Raw genomic sequence first — 22274 nt, 5'->3', positions numbered from 1 at the left:
CTAGTGTTTGCATGTTTGAATCCCAGAAGAAGTTGTTTAATGATACTGGATAGGAAGACCTTTAAGGCTGCCACCAAAACCTGGGCTACATGGGACCAGCTCTGACCATGAATTTGGGGAACTCAGGGGAGTGGTGGTAATTCAGGTGCTCAGTAGGTGCTGGCTTCTCTAGGCCAAATAGGAGTCATGGCTGAAGACACACAACACCAGGAGGTTCATAGTAATGGCATCAGATAGGAGCATGCTATTTTTCTCTGTTCAGGGCAAGACTGGAGAGGTTAAGGAAACAGGTCAGTCTGGGTTCATATCCCATTTACCTACTCACTTTGCACATGACTTTACGCAAGATGCTAAACCTTCCCAAGACCCAGGGTCCTTGTTTATGAAATGAGAATAACAATCAACTTTTTCACTGCACAAATATTTACTAAGCACTTGTTCTGTATGAAGACTTGCACTGGGCATTGGGTATATTACAGTTAATAAAAGTAAAAATCTCTGTCCTTCCTCAACTTGTCTTCCAGTAGATAGTGTTCAGGGTTAATTGTCATAATACACGTAATGCCCATGGTAAGCCTTCTAGACATGGTAGCTCTTTTCCATCTGGTTTTAAGGAGCCACTCCTGCTCTTAGAGCTAGATCAGCCCCTCTGATCCTGCCAAAGTCACCAAAATGCTGCTCAGATTGGAAGGGGAGAACACGCCCCAAAGACTTGAGTTTCCCTGGCCTCTGCTTTCAGTAGGCACCTACTCAGTGCAGTGGGCAGCAGTAAGCACCCAGCAGGGGTGGATCAGCGCTCCCCCGCAGAAGTGGCCATGGTGCATGGAGACAGTCAGTGGCAATGGGGTCTGCAGGGATGCCTGCCACGGGTGCTTGCCCGCCGTGCTCTTAAAGCCTCCATAGATCCTCTTGACATTCCTCTTCGTCATCTCAGTCCTCCCACATGAGTCAAACCCTGGAAGCTCAGTCAGAGGCTCTGTGGGGCTTTCCTCTGTGTCAGCAATGTCTGTGGGACACAAGAAAGACAGATCACACTACTCACTTTCCTTCCAGGGCCTCAGAAGGGACCTGTCAGAGGTATGACTCTGAGTCCAGCAGCTTAGCAAGTTTCAGAGTTAAGAGACTGCACTGATGCATACAAGGTGGGCATGTAGTAGATACACAGTTAATATGTGTGAATACATGGATTCCTATGAAACAAGTCTATAGAATTAATGATGAAGATGTTGCTTTTTTTTTTTTGAAGATGTTGCTTTTTACTTCTTATTTTGACATGTATACAAAAATGTGTGTGTAAATATGTAAATCCATCACTGGAGGAAGGGTTACTTCAGTTGATTTTTAAAGAATGGTTGGATATGGACAAAATCAGACATAGGATGGAGTATTCTAGACAGAGATGACCATGAGAGCAAAGGCACAGAATTGAAACTATCCAGGGAGGTAATCCCATCGATCAGGACAAGGTGGGAAGGTGCAACTTTCCGGACATGGGTAGAGAGGTGGGCCAGAGAAGCCTGCCAGGAAGATTGTGAGGCTAGAATTCTGTCCATGTTGCATCCTGAGAGGCTATGGAGTCTCAGCCAATGTTTGATCACCACTGTATACTGAAGACCTGGCATAGTGCCAGGCACATAGCGAGCAATCCATAAGTATTTGCTGAGTGCACTGTCTGGGAGTCAGGAAACATGAGTTTATAGTTGGATCACTGGCCTCAGTTAACAAAGGTATCCAGGGCTTGCTAGGCATCCTGAAAGGGGGGCAGAGGATTGGGCATTTGGGTTTCCACTGGGATGGCAATTGGTAAAACAGGTGTGGCGGGTGAACAGGGTGAAGAGATGGGGTGCAGGACCCTGCAACCTCACCATTGCTAGGGCTTCAGGACAGCCATGTTCTTACCTATGGCTGAGCAAGCTGGGATCTCGCAGTACTCCCATTTCACCTTTGCGTTGTTGGCTTTAATGAAACACCATGGCTGTTTGTCTCCATCTGGGTTTCTAAAATGAAAACACAAAATAACCCACAGTCAAGGCTTGGTGAACCCCCTGAACCTCATTAAAGGACCCTTGGATAAAAGAGTACCAAGTTCCTGTGTTCCCCGCCCCCCCCACACGGGGACCACGTTCCATTCCATTCCTCCAACAGGTCAACAAACCCTGGCACATAAGTGTTTTTGGCAAAACTTTAACTTGCAGGGTAGAATCCCAATGACCAGAAAACAGTTAACAAGATGTGTGCCAGATCCACGGGACATATCAAAGTGTTTGTAGGAAAAGAAATGAGGTCCCTGTTGAAGATTCTCCTTTGTCAGGAAAGTGAAATAGCTACAGATGCATGGTGAGAGGACCCCCAAATTCCATGCGTGGGAATTCTCTGAGGAAGGCTGCTATGAGCATCGCCCTGGAGAGCCCTCCATGAATGGAACAGCTCAAACTGAGTGAAGGTGGGAGGTAACTTGCATTTTCTGCAAGGGAAATCCTCTGGCTTAATGGAACCAGTTTAAAGCCATACAAATCCTGCCCCTTATGTGCAGATTCTATGTGGTTAGAGCAGTGGAGGAAGCCAACAGAGTAGTCTGGAGGCAGCAGGAGAAGAAGGTAACTAGTCATCACCAGGTATAGAAATGACATTATCCTGATGTGAGAAATCCTGAACATCCTGTGGCAGAGACTGCAATGCTCACCAGACCTTCCATTTTATCTTCTACGTTTCTCCCTTGAAGTTGTGCAGGATGGCATGACTATTTCTGGTCAGTGAAATATGTGTGCAGAGATGATGTGTTCTTTCTAGGTTCAGGTAGTAAAAAAACTCATGCTCTATTTTTGAGTCTCTCCTTTCCTTTCCTGGGTATTTGAGTAACTCTGTGGAGCTAAGACTCTCCCTCACATCCCACTCCCCAACCCACATGACCCATGAAGCCACAGTGAAAATTAAACCCTGAGGTATTCAAGCAACTGGGATTTGGGGGCTGTTTGTTACAGCAGCTCAACCTAGCCTATCCTGTGTAGGAAAACCTTCCTAGAAAGAAAGCCGATGAGTTTCAGTGTTCCGCACTACCCCCCCACACACACCCAGTTTCTAAGCTGCCCAGGAACACTAGGAGCAGGAAAAAGGGACAGACGAACCCTTACACTGACAGGCACCCAAGACTGCTCATGGGGAAGAAGATAAGTTTTACCTGCAGAAGTTGTGCTCCCCGATCCCGTGGCTCTCAGCATCTTCCATAAACATGTTGTAATTCTCCTGCAAGAGGAGGTGGGAGTTCCAGTAAAGGCATGAGTGTTGGTTGACTGTCTTACTCACTTTCCCTCGGTAGGAGTAGCCATCACCAAAGTAGCAGTCATCAGGACCTTGGAGAGAGCAGGCAGGGACATGGGAACTGAGAGGGACTGGCATGCTGCTCCTGAAAAGGACCTGGCAGGTGTATCAAGTGGGGAGAGGATCGGGCCTGAATATTGATCACCCTGAGCTTGCACCATGAATTCCAGAAGGAAAGTGGCTTGTATATTCCATGTTCAGCCCAGCTTAAAAACATGAAACATGGTGGTTGTGATGGAACTTAGATGGAACTTAGTTCTTTAATTTTGGCTCACACAAAGCCTGGTGGCCTTCGGGTTGAGGGCCAGGGAGGCCCAGGTGTACCTGATTTGCCTGCACTACAGTTTATGACTATTTACACCCAGTTTATGACTATTTACACAGAGCCAGGTGCACCCTATGCCCTTTGGTTGGAAGGCAGAGGCAATTGTAGAGTTTGGGAATCTTGACGTTAACCCCATTCTGGGAACAAAACCCAAACATAAAAGGATTCCAGAGGCCTCACTGTGGCCCCAAGTTTCTGTTGAAGTGGCGGTGGTAGAGATCCATACCTATTTCACAGAATCTCCCCTTGAACTGGTCAGGGCAGGTACAGGCGAACTTGGTTCTCCGCCTATGCCGGGAGCAGGTGCCACCATTTTGGCAGGGATTTGGCTTGCACACAGGAACCACTGTGAACACAGGAAGCGGGGCCAGGAAGGCTCTTCAGAAGGAGTTGTAGCTACATCGGAGATGATGAGGAGATCTCAGTGGCACTCTTCTGGTACCCATCCTTTCACAAAAGTTGGGTTACCAAAGGGGAAAGACAGACCCACTGACACTCTAGTAAATGGACACATGAACCTTAAGAACATAAACAAACATGGGTGAGGGAATGTGATGGAGGCCATGCAAAGAAGAACATCTAAGTAAATGGGTCACTCAGTGAGGAATAAGAGGTATAGACTGAGCAAGAACCTATGGGCCAGTCTGAGCTAGGCTGAAACCTGGCTCTGCCCCTCGATAGCTGTGGGACTGTAAGCGAGTCAGTTAACTTCTCTGAACTTCAGTTCCTTCATCCATAAAGTTCTTCCTTGTGGTATTTTTGGAAGAATGTAAGAAAAAATGTAAATCTCTTGGGACAATGCCTGACTCATTGCAGTGACTAAGTACAGATTTAATCCCCTATATGGCCCGTTCCAGGAATAGACCCGGGCTTACTTCCTGGAGGAAATGAGTTTCAAGATTATTCTTTTTGGATGAGAAGGGACACAGGTTAGTCAATTCCCCCTAGACTCTCTAGGGGTGATGCATTTTCTTTTTTTCAAGATTTTGTTTTTAAGTAATCTCTACGCCCAACGTGAGGCTCGAACTCACAACTCCGAAATCAAGAGTCACATGCTCTACTGACTGAGCCTGCCAGGTGTCCCCGGATGATGCCACTAAAACGTCAGAGGCATCTGGACTTCCACACAATAGGTTGTAGATGTTCCAGGCACAACTCAGAGAGAGAAAACCTAGCAGAGCAGGGGCCTCCCGCACTTACCTGTGGAGCAGTCTGGACCCCTGTAAGGGTGTTTACAGGCACAGTGGTAATAGGGAGGACTCTGGGTAATGAGACATTCGCCCCGGTCACATGGGTTGTTCTTGCACTTGTTTTGCACTGTAGGAGATCCACAGAGAAGTAAGCAACATGATTTGGGGACAAATTTTACTTACTGGGGTACCCGCATAATACAATGTTTGGGGGTGGTGGTGAAGCGTGACTGACAGAGTGCATGCCCTTGTTTGTGGTCCCGAAATACCATGCTACCCCTGGACAAAAAAAAATTTTTTTTTTTTTAATAAATCCTTGGGTCATGGATGATTGCATCCCAGTTCCTTCCAGAACTCATATTCTTTCTTACTCTATCTTTATAAAAAACCTTGATCATTTTTATACCTTCAACAAACAAATAGAGCTACAATTTGAGTTTCTTTACTTTGCAGTTGATTTTATATTTCATTTACAATTTTGTCATTATTTGGGGAAGTTGAGGGATGAACCCAGGTACTATGTTAATGCCTGATACCCCAAACCATCCTGATGCATTTATTGAAGGACTTACAGGATTGGAAATGGAAGGAGGGGGTGAAGAAGGCACAGAGAAAAGAAGACAACCATAAACCCCTATTTAAAGATCCTCACTGCCTCCCTCACCCCAGTTAGATGGTCACCAGGTGGAACACAATCCACATTCTCTCCAGGGGTTCACTTAGCCCATAAGGGTTCTATTCTCAATATCTTATCACATAGCTTCATGTTATGCCCATAAGAGGTCACCAAAGGCAGACATCATTTTTATCAGAGTCTCCATAAGTGAGGATGGTAGGAAGAAAGAGCACATGGGGATGGGAGCCAGGCACCACAGCTCTAATATCTGCTCTTCTCCTAAATAGCTGTGTGACCATGATCAGGTCCCCTGTGTCTCTGGGTTCCCTTTCTCTAACTGGGTTGGGCTTCATCTGCCTTCAGATTCTTCCTGCTCTCTCATCTGAGAACAGTGTTTCTCTCTTGTAGTTAGTCCAAACACTCTAAACAATAAGCCCTGAGTATAGAATACATCTTGGTCAGAGTCCAGCTCTTATCTCCTCTTAGCTTCAGTGTTCCCATCTATAAAATGGACATACCAGTCCTATCCAATACGCATGGGTAAGGATCCAATGAGATATCGCTTGTTATCATGCCACGGAGTCCATTATGGATGATGCAATATGTATAACCCTTTCCATGGAATCATTCAGCCCTTTTTACCCCCTAGAGTTGGGGTGCCTCTTGTTCAACTCAGAAGGAAGAGGGAGCCCAGTGAAAGTGCACTCACCATTCTGACACCTGTTTCCAGAGAAAGGGGCTGGACAGCTGCATGTGAAGGTGTCCCCGCTGACAAGGCAGTCCCCACCGTGTTCACAGGGGTTGGACAGGCATGGATCTATGATACGTGGACAGAAGTCAATGATCGCAAAGCACAGCAGGTGAGAAGCCCCCTGCTTGCTCGTCAAACTTCAGTCTCCTGGCCCGAATGAGAGAGCAAATGCATAGCCGGTGACTGGGGAAAGGGGGAAACATGAATTGCCCTTAAAGAGCAAGGAAAACTGCAGTCACAGGACCAGAGAGAGATTCAGGTTAGTAAGAGGACAGGCGAGAAGGAATCTCATTGAGTTTCTCATTGAGAAACTCCCCTTTTCCACCATCAGTGTTTTTCTCCTCCCAGTCTCGCTGGGAGTGCCACGGGGTCTGCCTCTGATGCTGAAGGCATTTCATAAGCCTGAAGACCTCCCCTACTCCCAGTGCCCGGGGGTGGAGGTCAGGAGTGGGGAAAGAAAACCCACCCCTAATGAAACACAAGCTTTCTGAACATCAGGAAAGAAGACCAAAGGCAAGAGGGTGACAGAAGGATTGGCGGCGAGGAGGAAATGACCCAGTGGCCTTCATCTTTCTTCAACTACTTGTTCAGTTAGATTTTGTCATATTTCATCTGTGCCTTTGGCTTTTCATGGTTGTCTGAATGGATCTTCCCTTGGGGAATTCTTTATCCTTCTGTTCACACACATTGTTCTTTGGTTCAGGAACTAGGATCCCTGGGCCCAGCTCTTGTTTTGATGGTCCCTTCTGATGTTCCCCTGATGCCCTGTATCTTGGCCCTGCCTTCCAGGCCACTTCGCACAGTTACAGTTTTTATTCTAGCTGCTAAGTGCATTCCATTCCTTCTCCTGGCTTTGTCACATGCTTTTGCTTGGGCCCCACTTCTCATTTTTCCTTCTGTCCCATTGCTTGGGTTAAGAAGCCATAAAAACAAAAACAAGTGTAGAAGCATACATGTGAGTGTGCACATCACACACACACACACACACATACCAACTGTGCAAAGCTTCCGAGGAATGTAAAGAGAAAGAAAAACACAGCACAAAGGGAAGGGAAGTTTCAATGCCACATTTGTGAAAGCTACAATCTGATACTGAATGCTAACCCAGCCTCTTCTGCATAATTAGGACCTACCTGTAATCAAAGCTAGGAAGTGATTTTGAACATGACTTTTACTCACCGTGTTGGGTCACCCAGATGATGATGCACTAACTTGCTGTATGACCCTGGCTAAGTCAACGCCACTTCCTCTGTCACTCGAGGGTGGGAGAGAGAGTCTCTAGGAACCTCCCCAGTCCTCCTAGTGTATGATTCTAACTGAAAAAAGCCAGTCTAAGTCATTTATCCGATACCCATTCTATGATGCTGGTCAGAGAGGAGAGAGAGGCGTTTGCATATAATCACACATAAACTCCTCTAGCAGAGCTGGCTTCCTCCCAGGAGAGCCCCCCCAAGAGCGTTGGCACCTACCGTCCTCTGTGTAGTACCAGTCAGGATTTTCCTGGTAGGCAGGAGTATTACTGCTGTTCTCTTCCTGGTTGGATTGCTCGTAGCTATTCTCGTAGTCGTCAGGGGTCCAATCTGCAGAAGTGGGAAGAGGACGGAAGAAACCCTAATCATTAGACCCAAAGACTTCCAAATCCTGAAGAAGGATCCATGTGTCTTTCTAACTCCTCAACTGATGGGGTGGACAGAAGGGGTTAGGCGTGGTAAGTTTTCCTTTGGTGTGTTTTATGACCCAGCAGGGTGGTGTTGGCATTTGGCAGGGTCCAGAGCACCTGATCGGAAATGGGGAGAAGTCAAGTTCTTGCTTTCCACTGACTGTGACCTTGGACAAGCTACTAGTATTCTCAGGCCTTGGTTTGCTTATCTGTGAACAGCAGGAAGATGATTGGGGTTTAGAAGGTCTCCAAGGTTCTACACAAGAGGTGCCCAGGGTGAGACCCAGTAGCACCTGAGCACCTCCTTGGGCAGTTTTGTGAATAAACTTTCTCCCTGGGCCTTTATTAGTCACCTTAGCTTATGAAGTCAAAGAAACTCATCACTTTCCTCTTGGTCACGGCATCAAAGTACTCTCGTTGTATCTCTAGCGTCATCCTAACAGCTAAGATGTATTGAGCCTTTACTATGTACTGGGCCTTGCGCCAAGCATTTTACAGAGCTAATTTCACATGGAGAATAAATGGCAGGATCTGGACTAAGGCAGTTGATCCCCATATAGCCCCTAAATTGCATCAGCTCGACTGCATTCAGCTGGCTTCTTTCACTGCCTCGGTTAATTCACACTTACCCTTGGGGAAAGGGGTGCAGCCATTCCCATTGCATACCGAGCCTGCTATTTAGGATTTGCCCAAGGACAACCTAGAGAAGATTCATGATTTTGCCCAGTGAAAGACAGGGCAGGGTATGGCACTGCCCACAGGTGTCAACCTCATGCTAGTCAGGTCCATTGGGAAGAGCAAGTGCATGCATAAGGCTGGGCTCGGGCTCTCTGTCATCTGGGGACTTAGAAGGTGCTGGTAGCTCTGTGGCTCATGGAGAGAAGTTCGCGATTTGAAGAAAGTTGGGCTGACTTTGCTCTCCCCGGCTGGCCGGAGTGTGGCAAGGCGGCAAGTTGAAGCTATAAGGACGCTGTCTGGAGATGCATATGGTAATGAGGCGGGAGCAAATGCAGCTAGCAAGACTTGCAAAGGCACTCCCGCAGAGCCAGCCGGGGGCTCGGAGCGTGCCACTTTACCTCAGCCTGATTATCAACCGCATTATCTCCCTCGTCTCTCAGTCATTCCCTTATAGTCTTTATCTCTTTGGCTTTTGAAAAATCGACTTTTGCACAATGGCTGTTTTATATTTCCCATTAAAATGGAACGATCTTTTTATTTCCTTTTTGAATACGCCAACTCTGGTTCCTTGCCAAAGTTTCACCTCATTTATCACAGTGTCAAGTCAAGACTCCCTTTGCTTGCTCATTATTTCTCGCGAGCTGCTTTTCCCCACTATGAAAATGCTCCCAGAGGAGGCCACCTTTCCAGGGACGAGGATCTAGGTTGAAGATAAGGCCATTGTCTTCCTGGAGCAAATAAAGTTTCTTTCCATCTAGCACGATAAAGCAGAGAAAGAGAGTGAGAAAGTGAGGGGAAAAAAACGTTTTTCGGAGTTTGACATGAAAGATTTCAAACTGACATTTGGGAGAGACAATGGGCTGGTAATGAGCTCATTACATCATTTATTTATTTCTTTTTTGGTTTAGAGAATTTATTTTTGTTTTTCCAACAGGTGTTTATAGATAAGTGCCTTCAGAGTGCTCCTGTAATTTCTCCCATCCCTCCCACGGGTTGAAGGTCAGCTGGGCTAATCTCAGCTCGGCCATTAAGAATCATTCCCTTTGCAGATATTTGGAAACGGGGAAGGTGTTTACATAAATGGAGTCACGTGACTTTTCTAGATGGTGGGGGATGGCTGAAATGTCTGCTGGAGGATTTTAACTGGAATCCAGCCTTGTTAACAAGGTCTGCTCAGCTCTCAGTGAAGCTAAAGAGGGAATAAGACATGTAAGCTTTGAGTCATATGTCTCCTAAACAAGGTAAAAAATCCCTGCTCTTCCCTGGGGGGTCCAGGGCCCTTGGTTAAGGTGGAGTGAAGCAACAGAGGCTCAGTGGCCCCAGGTCACCAGAAGTCAGCCAATTGGAGTTCTATGCAAGGAAAGGCACCAAGATCCTTTACCTTCGGGGGGCCTGTCCCGTGTTTTCAGAGCACTTTATAGAAGCACCCCCTGGCAGGGCTTCTCCACCTCCAAACTTAGCTTATTTTGTCTTTCCTATGCTAATGGCACTTAATCCCATTGTCTACATAAGAAAAGTGTGTCATGCACCTACGATGGGCCAAGTATGACACCAGGCTCAGGAAGGCACTGGGAGTAATGGAGAGATGTGCAGAAAAGAGTGGGATGTGGCCTCCAACACAGGAGCTTCTGGGCCAGGGTGAGTCGGGGAGGACAACCAGCCAAGAAAGGAGATGAACGGGGAGTGGAGAGGCAGCAGAGCTAGATGTGGCCGAGTCTAGCTCAAGTGGCTTCACGTTCCACATTGGCACATTAGTGCCGTATGAGCCAATCCCATGGGGGAAGATGGCCCCGACTCTCCACCTCTCCCTGTCACCTCATCTTTAGCAGTGAGACTTTGCAGGTCCTCCTACCAAGAGATGGAGTTGATTTCCCCACCCCTTGGGTCTAAACTGGCCTTGGGACTTGCTTTGACCAATGATAGCATGTGCTGGAAGGACAGTGTGCCAGCACAAAGCCTGGGTCTCAAGAAGTCTTACGCACGTCCTCCCCCCCCCCCCCCCCCCCCCCCGTGACTGCCATGTGTACAAGTCTGGCCTATTCTTTGGAGGTTAAGAGAAGGTGTGGGGCAGCAGATGGCCTAGCACTTCCAGTCAAGGCCTCAGACATAGGAGAGCCCAGCCGATCTATCAGGTGACTGCAGACTCAAGAGGAAGCCTGGCCAACATCGGCTGAGCCTGGTCCAGACTGGAGGAAGCGCCCAGCCGAACCTGATCTAAATCGCCAACCCAAAGAATTGAGACATGATTCTTATTCTCTTAAGAATATCCATGGTTAAAGCCACTGAGTTTGGGGTAGAATACTCTGCAGAAATCATGAATGAACACACAGGGCTTGACTGATATTGGGTTGCCAGTGGGATAAGAATTGTAGATATTTTCTCCGTGGCCCAGAAGGCTGTAGAGTGTTAGGTTTCATGGCTGGAGCTCAGATGGTACCTCTTTCTTGTGGTTTATTATTCAACGTGGTCTACAATTGTTCCCCCCAACTAGATAGTTGGTGTCTCACAAGCGAGGGCCATGTCTATTCCTCTTTGTAGACCTCAGACCCAGCACAGAGCCCTAGATGCAGTTAATGGATATGTTTGACAAGTGAGTTTTTCCCTCTGTGGTGGGGCCTCCCTTCCTTCTGATTGGCCAGTACAGAGCTTGGCCAGCAAAGTTAGTATTTGCTTGGAGCAGAGGAAACGGGGAACTTAGGAGAGAAACTATTTGAGATCTGGGTCGTAGGTATTTGGTGAAGAAGGTGCCTGTTGAGCTCCGTAGAGTCTAGAAATTTGTCCAAGTGCTTTCCTGCATCGAGAGGGGTTAGAGCCCGACCTAGAATTTGCTTCCATTGCTGCGTTGGAGGAAAACACCGCAGGTCCAAATACAGATTATTGGAGACTTTCTCTAGGCTGTAGAAAAGGAGAATGCTTCGGATGAAGAATGGGAGCTGCTCCCTGGAGCATTTTATATTAGGTATAAAAAGAAATCCTTGTGGATTTGTCTATTTATCAGAGTCTGTTTCTAGAACTTATCAGGAAGGATGGTGAGAGTATCCTGAGCTAACTCAAATCATCCCAATAACTGGTTATTATCTATTGAGTACTTTCTATGTACTGGACACTATACTAAATAAATGTGGTGGCACATGATCTTATTTAACCGTAGAGACACCCCGTAGCATATTCCGATTTGACAGAAATGGGAAAACGAGAGCAGGAGGAGGTGCTATCCAAACCCAGGTCTACCTAACTCCAAGTCTGGTTTGCTTTTCTACCGGTCCAGGAGCCTCTTGTGGGTTTGTGTTTCGTGGAACTCCATGGGTTTCAGCTTCCAGGAAGTAACACACGTCGAGAAATCTTTTTTAGCACATGCTCCAAGTCCCTCAAGCGGGATTACTGTGGTCTGGACCCAGGGTCTCTCGGAAAAAGTCAGAGTTTGTGTGATGGGGGCTCCGCAGCTGCTCTGGTTAAGGAGCTTGCCAGATGTGCGGAACGGAATAAAAATCTCTGGAATGCCGTCCCTGTTGGCGTCATCCATCACTGTGCCACAGACGGTTCCTCCGAGGGCCTCCCCCAAACCCCAGCCCTGTTGGCCTGTATCTGACGCTTCCAATCCAGCTGACAGGGCAAGCTCAGCGGAGACCCTCACTGGCAGGTGGCAGGACAGCTGATGGATGGGCTCAGCTTGTGTTGCTGGGCAGAGCCAAGCCAGCTTTGAAGAGGCATTTCCGCAGGCCCGTTGGCTGTCACGGCACCTGCTTTGGGGAGATGAGCAGAGTCTGTTCTGTTCGATGGCCACCTCCTCGGCCACCCACTGGGGACTGTGGCCCAGGCGCCTTCTGCTCCCGCAAAACCCTCGCCATGCACTGTGTCCAGCAAGACCAGCTACAGAAGCCGCTTGCCTGTGGACACGGGCATGGTGTTTCCTTGGCCACACCGCTTTCTAAAGCCGGCTGGGATCTGACAAATTCCATCGAAGCACCACCCCATGTGCAATTAGAGCAGATACCAACAGGGGCCTTTTAAAAACCTAATCTGCTCTTTGCAGAAAGGCCCGGCTACTACATCTCGCCCCGCTCCACAGCCAGAGGTTGACCGGACACCTCGAGCCAGACTTGGGAGCCCAGGGATGGCGGGCTCCAGGGTCCCTTCATCTACTCACCAAACTGGCAGAAACTATTGACAGAGTTCTTCTAGAGCCTAGACTTTCAGAATGGTAAATCCAGTACTCTCCACTCCCTAAGTGGTTTTTCAGGCTGTGTTTAAAGACCACCAGTGATGGAGAACTTACTACCTCCCAAGAGCCCAACAGCCCATTCAGATTTTTGGACCACTCTGATGGGGAGGAAGTTCTCCTGTTTGCAGACCAAATCTGATCCTATCACTTCTAATCTCTTTCATTAAAACTAAAAGTCTTATGAACACAGAGAATGAATCCTCCCTTTTCTGTGATCCATGTTCAACGGGGCCACTGCATCCAGTTGTGTAAGTTGTTCACTGCAAAACATCAGTGCCATGGTGTCAGAAACTCACGGTCACTGTAGATGTCTTCTGCAATTTTCTGAATGATGGCCGTACAGTGTCTTGAGGTAAAGACACCTCTTAATTCTCACAAAGTTGACCTCATGGACTAGGAGTGGATCTGCTTTTCAAATCCTTGAAGAGAGCGAGGTCTCTGGACTCTTCTATGCTCCTTGTCTGCTGTGTGACCCCACAGTTCTGGAGCTCCATCTCTCTGACCCCTGGTGCCTGAGTGGTGTGTGCTGAAGGCCGGGGAGGGGGCAGCTCTTCCCACCTCTTGGCTTTGGACCACCCCCTGCCCTGGACTCCACATGTGGATGCTGGTGCGGGCAGCTGGGAGGAGCCCCCTGAAACAAGATTCCTCCAAGGAATTAAATTATATGTTGTCGAATAGAACAGAATCCTTTCCTTTGGGGAAGGACATAGACCCTCTGAAAACGCACATGCCATGCTCAATTCCACAAACATTCCCTGAGCATAAGGGGTGGACAAAGCTCAGACATCTCCTGCCTTGAACCAGCACAAGTCTGTCTGCCCATCCACGGCTTTGCTGCTGGAGAATATTGACCGTCACGTGGATTTTGACCCAGGTGTCCCCACATTTGCTCCAAATAAGCCCTTGACCCAAACTTTAGACAAGACCGCCATCTCCATGGGCTGGCTCCCTGGCTCTGGTCCTCTGTGGGGGACCAGCACAGGTCACTGCCAGTGGGGGATACCAGCCTCCACCCTGGTGGACTTGGGTGTGGAGTTTTCTCTCCCTTGGGGCTCGGAGCAGTGAAGGGAGACTTGGGCCCCAAGTCAGAGATTGGGTGACTGCTAGGGCAATAGCCCTGCTCGGCTTGGGCACAGTGGAGGGCCCCGGGCAGGGCGGCAGTGGTGGGGGTGCAGGTAGGAGGCCACCGCAGGGGCGGGTCAGCCTGGGGACTGCCTGCGTGGCCCACCGCGGAGGACCTGGCTCCCGGAGCGAGTGGGGGCCCAGGGCCGGCCTGCCTGGAGCCAGTAAGTGCCCGATGCCACCCTCACTTTGTGTCGGCCTTTTCAGCTCATCTCATCACTAATGGGCTGTGTGACCTGTAGGCTCCCCTCGCAGGGCCTCAGTTTCCTTCTCTGTAAAATGAAGGGATTTAACTGTATCAGCGGTTTTTCCCTTGGGATCCTGAGATGGGGGACCAGGGGTACTCATGGGCCACTCAAAAGTGAGTAAAGCATGGTGTATGTGCACGGAGGGACAAACACCGGGAGTGCATTTTCTGGGAAAATTCTTGGAAGGGGTCAACAACATTTCTGAATTGTTTGAATCCTGAGCTGTGCCAACACTTACATGCATGGGTCCCCTTTCTTCCATCCCAGAACCAGCCTGTAGTTTGTGAGGAGCCCCAGGGCGATCCACACACTCACCTGGGTCCGGGTCTATGAGTAAAGACATCAGGGAGAACTGAAAAAAACAGAAACAATCAGAAACCAACACAGGGCTGAGCAAGGTTGAGTCAGCTGACTGGCTGGGTGCCTCCCTAAGCTCCTGAAAGGCCAAAGGAACGTCTCCCAGGGTCACATAGGAGGATCAAGAACGCTGGGTGCTCTGGGATGGCTGTAGCTGGGATGGGTGGGGGGGAGAGGGTGGGGCCTATTTTGAAGATGCCTCCTTCTTCTTGTGCCAGTTGAGCATCGTTCTTGGTACGGACTTGTGGTGCTTGTGCGTACCTGTTCTCATGTTGGGGCGTGGCTGCCCCCCCCCCCCCCCCGGTACAGACAATCTCGTCAGTGGTAGTGATTAGCATGGATTGAGCATCTCCTGTCTGCCTGATTGTGCATTGCTGCATCTCATTCTTATAAGAGCCCTATAAGGAGGCTTTTATTGGCCCATTGACAGATGAGAAAATTGAGGCTCAGAGGTCACACATTTGTGATAGGATTTGGATTCACACTCAAGTCTAGGTGATTGCTTTGGGTGACAACTCCTTGGGCTGGGGATGGACAGATGCTTAAAACTCTCCAGTGGCTTCCCATTGTTCTTGGAATAAAATACAAACACCTGCCACAACCTATGAACCTCCCCCCATACCCCTCCCTTCCACTGCCCCTTACTAATCTCCAGCCACACCTGGGTTCCAATGGCATGAGTCAAGCTCCCCTCACCTCAGGGCCTTTGCACTTGCTCTTCCTTCTGCCTGGAAAGCTGTCTCTCATGACCATCACTAGGTGCCAGCTTAAATGTCATCAAGGAGGCCTTCCCCAACTCCCCTATGGGTATGACCCCCTCCCCCATTGTTTCGTCACCCTATCCGTTCATTTCCTCCATAGTTCTTATTGCGACATGTAGTTTACATTTGTTTATCTGCACGTTATCTGTTTCTCACATTGACTCTGTCCTCCAGAAAGGCAAAGATCTTGTCTGTTTCATCACTGGTGTATTACCCCATACCGAGCATAGTGCTTGGCACATGATGATCCTCAAAGAGTTTTTGCTGAATAAGTAAATAGTGTTATGAACAGTTCCTTTTAGAATGCAGTACTTACCGGAAAAAGAAAGCTTTACTCATTTAATAGCTGGAATATTTGCTTTTACTTAATTCAAGGGTCGGCAAACTCAGGCCCTTGCGGGCAAACCCAGAATTGTGGTTTTACAAATCAGATTTGATTGGGACACAGCCATGCCTATTTTTAAGTATTGTCTGAGACGTCTTTGGTGCTACACCACCGAAGTCGTTGTGACAGAGACCAGACAGCCCCAAATATTTCCTTCCTGGCACTTGACCAAGTTTGCTGACATCCGATTTAGAAAAAGAGGGTTCTAGCCCCTGACGGGTCTCCCTCTGGGTCTTAGCCACTAAAAAGCTGTGGCCAATGTGGTCATCTTCCCAGTACCCACATCAATCTTCCTCTCCCTCCAGCGGAAGTTTTGATTTTCTGTTTTACTGTCGGCCACTTTAACCATTTTGGGAATTAGGCAGCTGGACAATAAATTAGAAAAGACAGGTAAAAAGAAAGACTGCATCCTGACAGGATGTACTGAGCGCACAACATCAACAAGTGGGATTCTTGACAAAAATGCTTACCCTGAGTCTACCCATAAGGCATATGACAGGGGCAGATAGTGGCCATTCGACAAAACAACCAGCCTCGACCCTACAAAAATGTCAGTGTCATGAAAGACAAAGAAGATGGGAAGGCTGTTTTTCATTAAATGAGACTAAAGAGACAGGACAACCAAATGCAGTGAGTGATCCTTGTTTTTAAAAAGGAAAAAGCTGGGCGCCTGGGTGGCTCAGACGGTTAAGCGTCTGCCTTCGGCTCAGGTCATGATCTCAGGGTCCTGGAATCGAGTCCCACATCGGGCTTCCTGCTCCTTGGGAGCCTGCTTCTCCCTCTGCCTCTCTCTCTCTCTCTGTCTCTCATGAATAAATAAATAAAATCTTTAAAAAAACAAAAAAACAAAAAAACAAAAAAGGAAAAAGCTATAAGGGATATTATTGGGGCAATTGAGAAACCTGAATATAGACTTATATTAGAGAATATTAGCATATCAATGTGGAATTTCTTGAGAATGATAATGGTATTGTGAATACATCTATATGTATATTCAGTGTGTTATTGTTTCCACTTTCTGTAGATTTGACAAATTCTACCACAAATGGTTGAGGAGGGAGCGGGATGCAGAGAGTAGAGAGGCCCTTAGCTGTCTGGACTGTGCCTGTCCGGGTCTAACTGCCTCACGTTCCCCGACCCCACACCTGGTTTCTGCAAAGGATGAGACAAGGGCTGGGCATTTCTCTTAGGAAGGGGGTTGGTAGTGGGGAACCTGATAGAGGGAGGGCAAGTTCAGGTCTCAGGGGTATTCCTGGGCCTGGGGGCTCGAATGGGGAGCATCTGAAGTTGACCCCTCCAGGCTTGAGGGCCAAGGCAGTGCCAAAGGAGGGGCATGAGACAGCCCCAGGTGCCAACGTTACCCCCCCTGCCAACTCTGCCTTGGTCCTGTCCTTTGCCCTGCCTCTACTTCCCTCCGTGGAGCTCATCTGGAGGACAGGGCCTGTCCATCTCTACCCCTATTCGCGCAGTCCAGAGGAGGTACCCACTGAATTCTCCCATTTGAACTGAATTGTGTGGGCCGTGCCTGTCCACTGTCAGCCCCAAGAAGTGCTCAGGACGGGAGGGAGGACTTAGAGGAACAGACTTCCTTGGGGTCCAGTGCGCAAAAGGCCCTCTGACACCTGTGCCTGGGGCCAGAGCCCCAAATTGTAGCTCTGACGGGGACCAGGAGGGCCAGCCAGGTGCTGTGCCGCCCACAGCCAGCAGGTGGCAGACGTGTCCTTCCCAGGAGCTGGAGCTGGAGCTGGAGCTCAGAGGGAAACCAACAAAAAGAAACCTGGACCTCTTGGGGCTGGGGGCCCTGCTGATCCCACTGGCTCTCGGGGAGTCGGAAGCAGCTGCCACCCAGCTGTGCAGCCTGGGCTGCGTATCTGGGGGTCCCAGGGATCTGAAGCCAGCCCACTCGTTTTGTGAATCACCAGGTCCCCCGGCAGAGACTGCAGTGAAATGTGGAAAGGGGCCGCCCAAACACAGGCTGGATATCTGGGGGACCTGGTGGGAAAGGTCAGGCCAGTAGCCGGTTATTTATGCCCTCCGTCTGGATCCTGAAACTAATCTGGGTGATGGGGCCGGGGGAATGGGTAGGCACAATATTTGCCTCCTTTCATCCCATTATGGCATTCCGTTTTTCCACGGTGACAGGGAAATGATATAACTCCTACTCCTGGGACTTGCAAATCCAAGGAGGAAGACCCCTAAAGCAAAAGAATAAGAAGAAGGAGGAGACAACTGTGGTCTCCGTTGACATGTATCAAGAGCTGACAGTGTGCTAAATGTTGTACATGCGTTTGGTCTCTCACTTATTGTACATAATACTTGATCATTGAGGTTCTATAATTATGTCCATTTTAGAGGTGAGCAAACAGATGTACAGAGACTAAGTTGCCCAAAGTAACTCAGCTGGTCAACTGCTGGAGCCAGGATGGAATGGAGCCAGCCTTCCGTCAGAGGCCTTGATCTTAATTTCCATTATGATGAGGGATAAGGGAGCCATGGCAAGCATTCACTGGAATGGAAGAATGAAGAAGGAAACAGAAGAGCTACCTAATTCTAAGAGAGGCAGGGCATGGAACTGGGTGATGAGATCAGACCCCTGTCCTTGGAAAGCTGTATGAAAGGCCTGTCCAGACTAGCCCAGGCCTGGCAGGACACAGAGAGGGCCACTGGGCACCAGTGACAGCTGCAGAAGGTACAAAAGTCAGCTCCAGCCTCGGCTGGTCCACTGTGGTTAACGCATCTCAACACATCTCCACCCAGCTCAAGGGGCACGCCAGTCACTGCCTGCTTCTTCCACCACTTGTGTTCCTCATCTCAACATGGGCTAAAATAGCAGCTTCTAGTATCTTCTAGGGTCTTCTAGGCTAAAGTTGGTTAGTGGGAAAGACAGAGGCCAGAGAGAAAGATATTGTCTCTGAGTCTTACTGATTTACAGTGTAATCTCCTTAGGGGTGAAGAGCATAGAAGTCTAATCTGTTTTGGCCTCTCTTTAATTTAATCTTTTCCTAGATTATTTCAATTCTGGTTCTTCCTCTAACCTTTCAGAATTCTAAATCTTCTGGAAAACAAACAAAAAGGCAGAGGCTAAAACTCTGAGTCGATGAATCCCAGGCTTGGGAAGCAGGAGAGGGGGGATGGGGAGCTAGACCTGTCCCTTGGGGCCTGAAGCTTGGCTTAGCATGAACCAACAACAGAAAAACCTTTCCCCTGGTGGGTAAAAACTGGGGACTCTAATCCCACCATCCCTTCCTCCTTGGATATTCTACCATGACCTGGTGGTAGATCAACATGGAAGAATTGCATTCCTCCTGAGGGCAGCTGGGTGGGAGGGAAGTCTGCCCCGGGGCCAGGTGAGGATGCAGCCATGGAGCTGGAAGGCGGGCCAAAGACAGGAGTGCACAGTTCAGCAGGCCAGTCCTCACTGTTGGACAAAGAGCTCAAGGTCAGGGTGAGAGGTGGCGGTGACAGAGGACAGAGGTTGTCAGGGTTCCGGTCACCAGCCCAGGTATTGCCCCATACACCCCCCACTCTATCTCCTGCTCCAGATAAACTAGGTGACGAAATTAACAGTTGTGCAAAGCCACTTAGACCTTTCCGGGGGGGGGGGACCCAAAAAACTGTGATAAAATACACATAACACACTACTTTTTAACTTTAACCATTTGTAAGTGGACCATTGGGTGGCATTAGTCACATTCCCATTGTGTGTAATTATCCCCGCTATCTTTATCCAAAACTGTCTCATCATCCCCAACAGAAAGTCTTAGTCATTAGACAACTACTCTTTCCTCCCTGCCCCCAGCCAACCTGTTTTCTCTTTTCTGTCTCTAAATTTGCCTATTCTAGGTACTTCGTATGTGAGGTATCACAGCATCTGTCCTTCTGTGACTGGCCTTATTTCACGAGGCATAATGTTCTCAAGGTTTATCCGTGTTGGTAGTGTATATCAAAAGTTCATTCCTTCGAAGGCTGAGTTGGATTCCTTGTATATCCATTTTGTTTACCCCTTCGTGTGTTGAGGGACGCTTGGGTTGTTGACGTCTTTGGCTGTTGTGAGTAAAGCTGCTGTAAACACTGGTGTCCAAATAGCTTTCAGTTCCTGCTTCCCATCCTTTTGGCTTATGCCTAGGAGTGGAATTTTCTGGGTGCTAGGATAGTTCTACGCTTAACTTTCTGAGGAACCACCATCCTATTTTCCCCAGCGGCCACGCCATTTTACATTCCCACCAGGCACGCGTGAGGACTCCAATTTCTCCGCATCCTCACAGACCCTGGTTACTTTGCATTTTTAAAAAGTTCTAGCCATCCTAATAGGTGTCAAAGTGGTGCCACTCGGTCTTTTTTTTCGGTCACAAGGAATCTTGCCTTTCTTACTTTAGCACAGAAGCTGCACGATGCTGTCTCAGAATCGACAGGTTCACTGTGGCTTTGCTTTAATCTGAAGCTCAGGGCAAGGAGGCAAGGGGAAATTATGGAGGCCAAAGAAGAAAGCCCTGGCCATTGCTCTGGGTGGGTGGTTTCCTTCTTGGGAGCCTGGGTGAAGCAGGACCATAGTGACCAGCAAGGGTGCATTGCTGAGAAGAGCAGGTCTAGAGCTTTCCTGTATGGAGGAGGAAACTAAGGCTCAGGGTGTGTGTGTGTGTGTGTGTGTGTATGTGTGTTTGTGTGTGTGTGAAGTATTCCTGTAAGGACATGAGCTGATTGGGGCAGGGGAGGGACTCAAGACCAGACCTCCTTGATCCGAAGTCAGTCACCTGTATCTGGCTCAGAGGGACTCCGTACAGCTTCTCTGCTTTCAAGCTCAGAGCTTTAGAGCCCACTCAGATGCCCGCCCAGGTAAGTGGGGGTTGGACTATAGCTTCATGTGACAAGCAGAGAGGGGGTGGGGCGGAGGGAGGAGCTCCATGGCAGTTGTCACTCTTTGCAGGAGAGCTGGATGAGAATTCAGATTCCTGGGCCCTATCTGCAGAGGTTAGGTGTCCATGAGTCCTGGAGTAGGCCCAGAACATGAATTTTCAACCAGTACCCAGGGGACTTTACCCTCAGCCTCGCTTTGATTATACCTGCCTTAGGCATGAAGCTCCTGGCCAAGGAGACTGTGGGCTGATCTTTGCTCCTGTGCAAGGTGTTGAATCTCCCTGTGCCTCGGTTTCCCCAATTGCAAAAGTAAAAATTTCCTTGCCCTGATGTTTTTTATTCAAGGGCATGCGGCTGCTCATGGGGAGTGTAGCATTTGCAAAGAATTGGGGAGGATTGAAGGTTAGGGAGTAAGGTCATCCAGGATAGTGAGAATTGGATAAAAACACTCCTTTCTGGATGTGATAATGCAGTTGGAAGGCCTTTGGAAAGGCAAATGAACAAATAAAAGAATAGGATGGGTCGGAGGCCGGCCACATGGGCATAATTCCCCATGTTAACCTTGGCCATTTGGCCTCAGCAAACAGCTCAGGGGCTTAGAAAAGTAACTTCCCGCTGATGGGAACCCAGTCCAGCCCTGAAGCTGTGCTTTCTTTAGTGTGGAACCAGGGATCCCCAAGCTGATTTGGGTGGTGCTTGGCCAGGGCGCGACACCAAACACAGCAGGAGGCGGTCACTCCCTTCCCAATTCTACTGTCAACCCTCCCAAACCCATCACAAAGAAAAACTCGGTGGAGCTGGTAAGTCTCTATCCTCTCCGCCTCTTGCTAGTCTCCCCTTCCCACAAGGAGAAAGCAGGCTTGAGGTTCTGAGCATCCGCGTGACAAGTGTAACCAGTAAGAATTCAATGACATCATTTTCTGTGATTTTTTTCCCCATTTATAGTAGGGACAATTTCCTTTAAAAATAAATCTATCAAGATAGAGAAAAGATAAGTATGTTTAAGGAACATGTTAAGAAACTGGCTTGGGCTTTAACAAGAGTTCGTTCGTGAGTAAGGTTTGAAAACACTGAACGGATTGGTTAGCCCTCTGGCAAGCCTCGGTGCTTTTGGTGTTAGAAAGAAAAACTGTAGGGACTGTGGAAGTTGCCTCCGGGTAGGAGCAACTTTGTCTCCTGCCCGAAGCTAGAGTCTGAGACCACTGACTCTCTGACACTTCCACACCATGCGGAACCTCCTCTTCTGTTCTTGAGTAGCACCTGACATTGCCAATCTCTAGCCCAGGGGTCATGAGCTTGGAACTGGCATTGGGCAGACCTAGGTTTGAATCCCAGCTCTGTAACCCCCCAGGGCTGCCATCTGCGGCAGATTATTGAACTTTTCTATAGCTTAGTTTCTTATTTGTCAAATGCGGATGACATGGCCCCTAACTCATGGGGCTCTCGGGAAACTTTCATGAGATCATAAACAGTAGGCACAGGATGGCTGACATATGGTAGAGACTTAATAAACTTAATAAATAAATGGTTGACACTATGATTATGATTATTAGCCACTGTTGTCATTGAGTTTGAGTTTCTTTTTTCCTTCCTTCCTTTCTCTTTCTTCCTTCCTTTCTTTCTCTTTCTTTCTCTTTCTTTCTTTCTTTCTTTCTTTCTTTCTTTCTTTCTTTCTTTCTTTCTTTCTTTCTTTCTCTTGCTTCTTTCTTTCTTCTTTCTCTTCTTTCTTTCTCTTGCTTCTTCTTTCTTTCTTTCTTTCTTTCTTTCTTTCTTTCTTTCTTTCTTTC

General features: G+C 48.4%; 1 protein-coding gene across 1 annotated transcript in view; it reads right to left on the bottom strand.

Moving 5' to 3' along the window:
• Positions 1–22274, bottom strand: part of HABP2 (hyaluronan binding protein 2) — a 32326-nt gene that overhangs the window by 5794 nt on the left and 4258 nt on the right. The window contains exons 2-9 of the mRNA XM_035029370.1: positions 14446–14482; positions 7670–7780; positions 6159–6266; positions 4844–4960; positions 3870–3989; positions 3179–3350; positions 1900–1997; positions 751–1006 (exon numbers count right to left, since the gene is read on the bottom strand). Coding sequence (XP_034885261.1) covers positions 751–1006; positions 1900–1997; positions 3179–3350; positions 3870–3989; positions 4844–4960; positions 6159–6266; positions 7670–7780; positions 14446–14482 — 1019 coding nt within the window. The remainder of the gene's footprint in view (positions 1–750; positions 1007–1899; positions 1998–3178; positions 3351–3869; positions 3990–4843; positions 4961–6158; positions 6267–7669; positions 7781–14445; positions 14483–22274) is intronic.

The sequence above is a fragment of the Mirounga leonina genome, unplaced genomic scaffold (assembly GCF_011800145.1).
Source record: "Mirounga leonina isolate KUSES-001 unplaced genomic scaffold, KU_Mleo_1.0 Mir_114, whole genome shotgun sequence".
In the NCBI taxonomy this organism is placed as follows: Eukaryota; Metazoa; Chordata; class Mammalia; order Carnivora; family Phocidae; genus Mirounga; species Mirounga leonina.
Note: the sequence above shows the minus strand (reverse complement) of the source record. Positions and strands in the feature narration are given on the sequence as shown.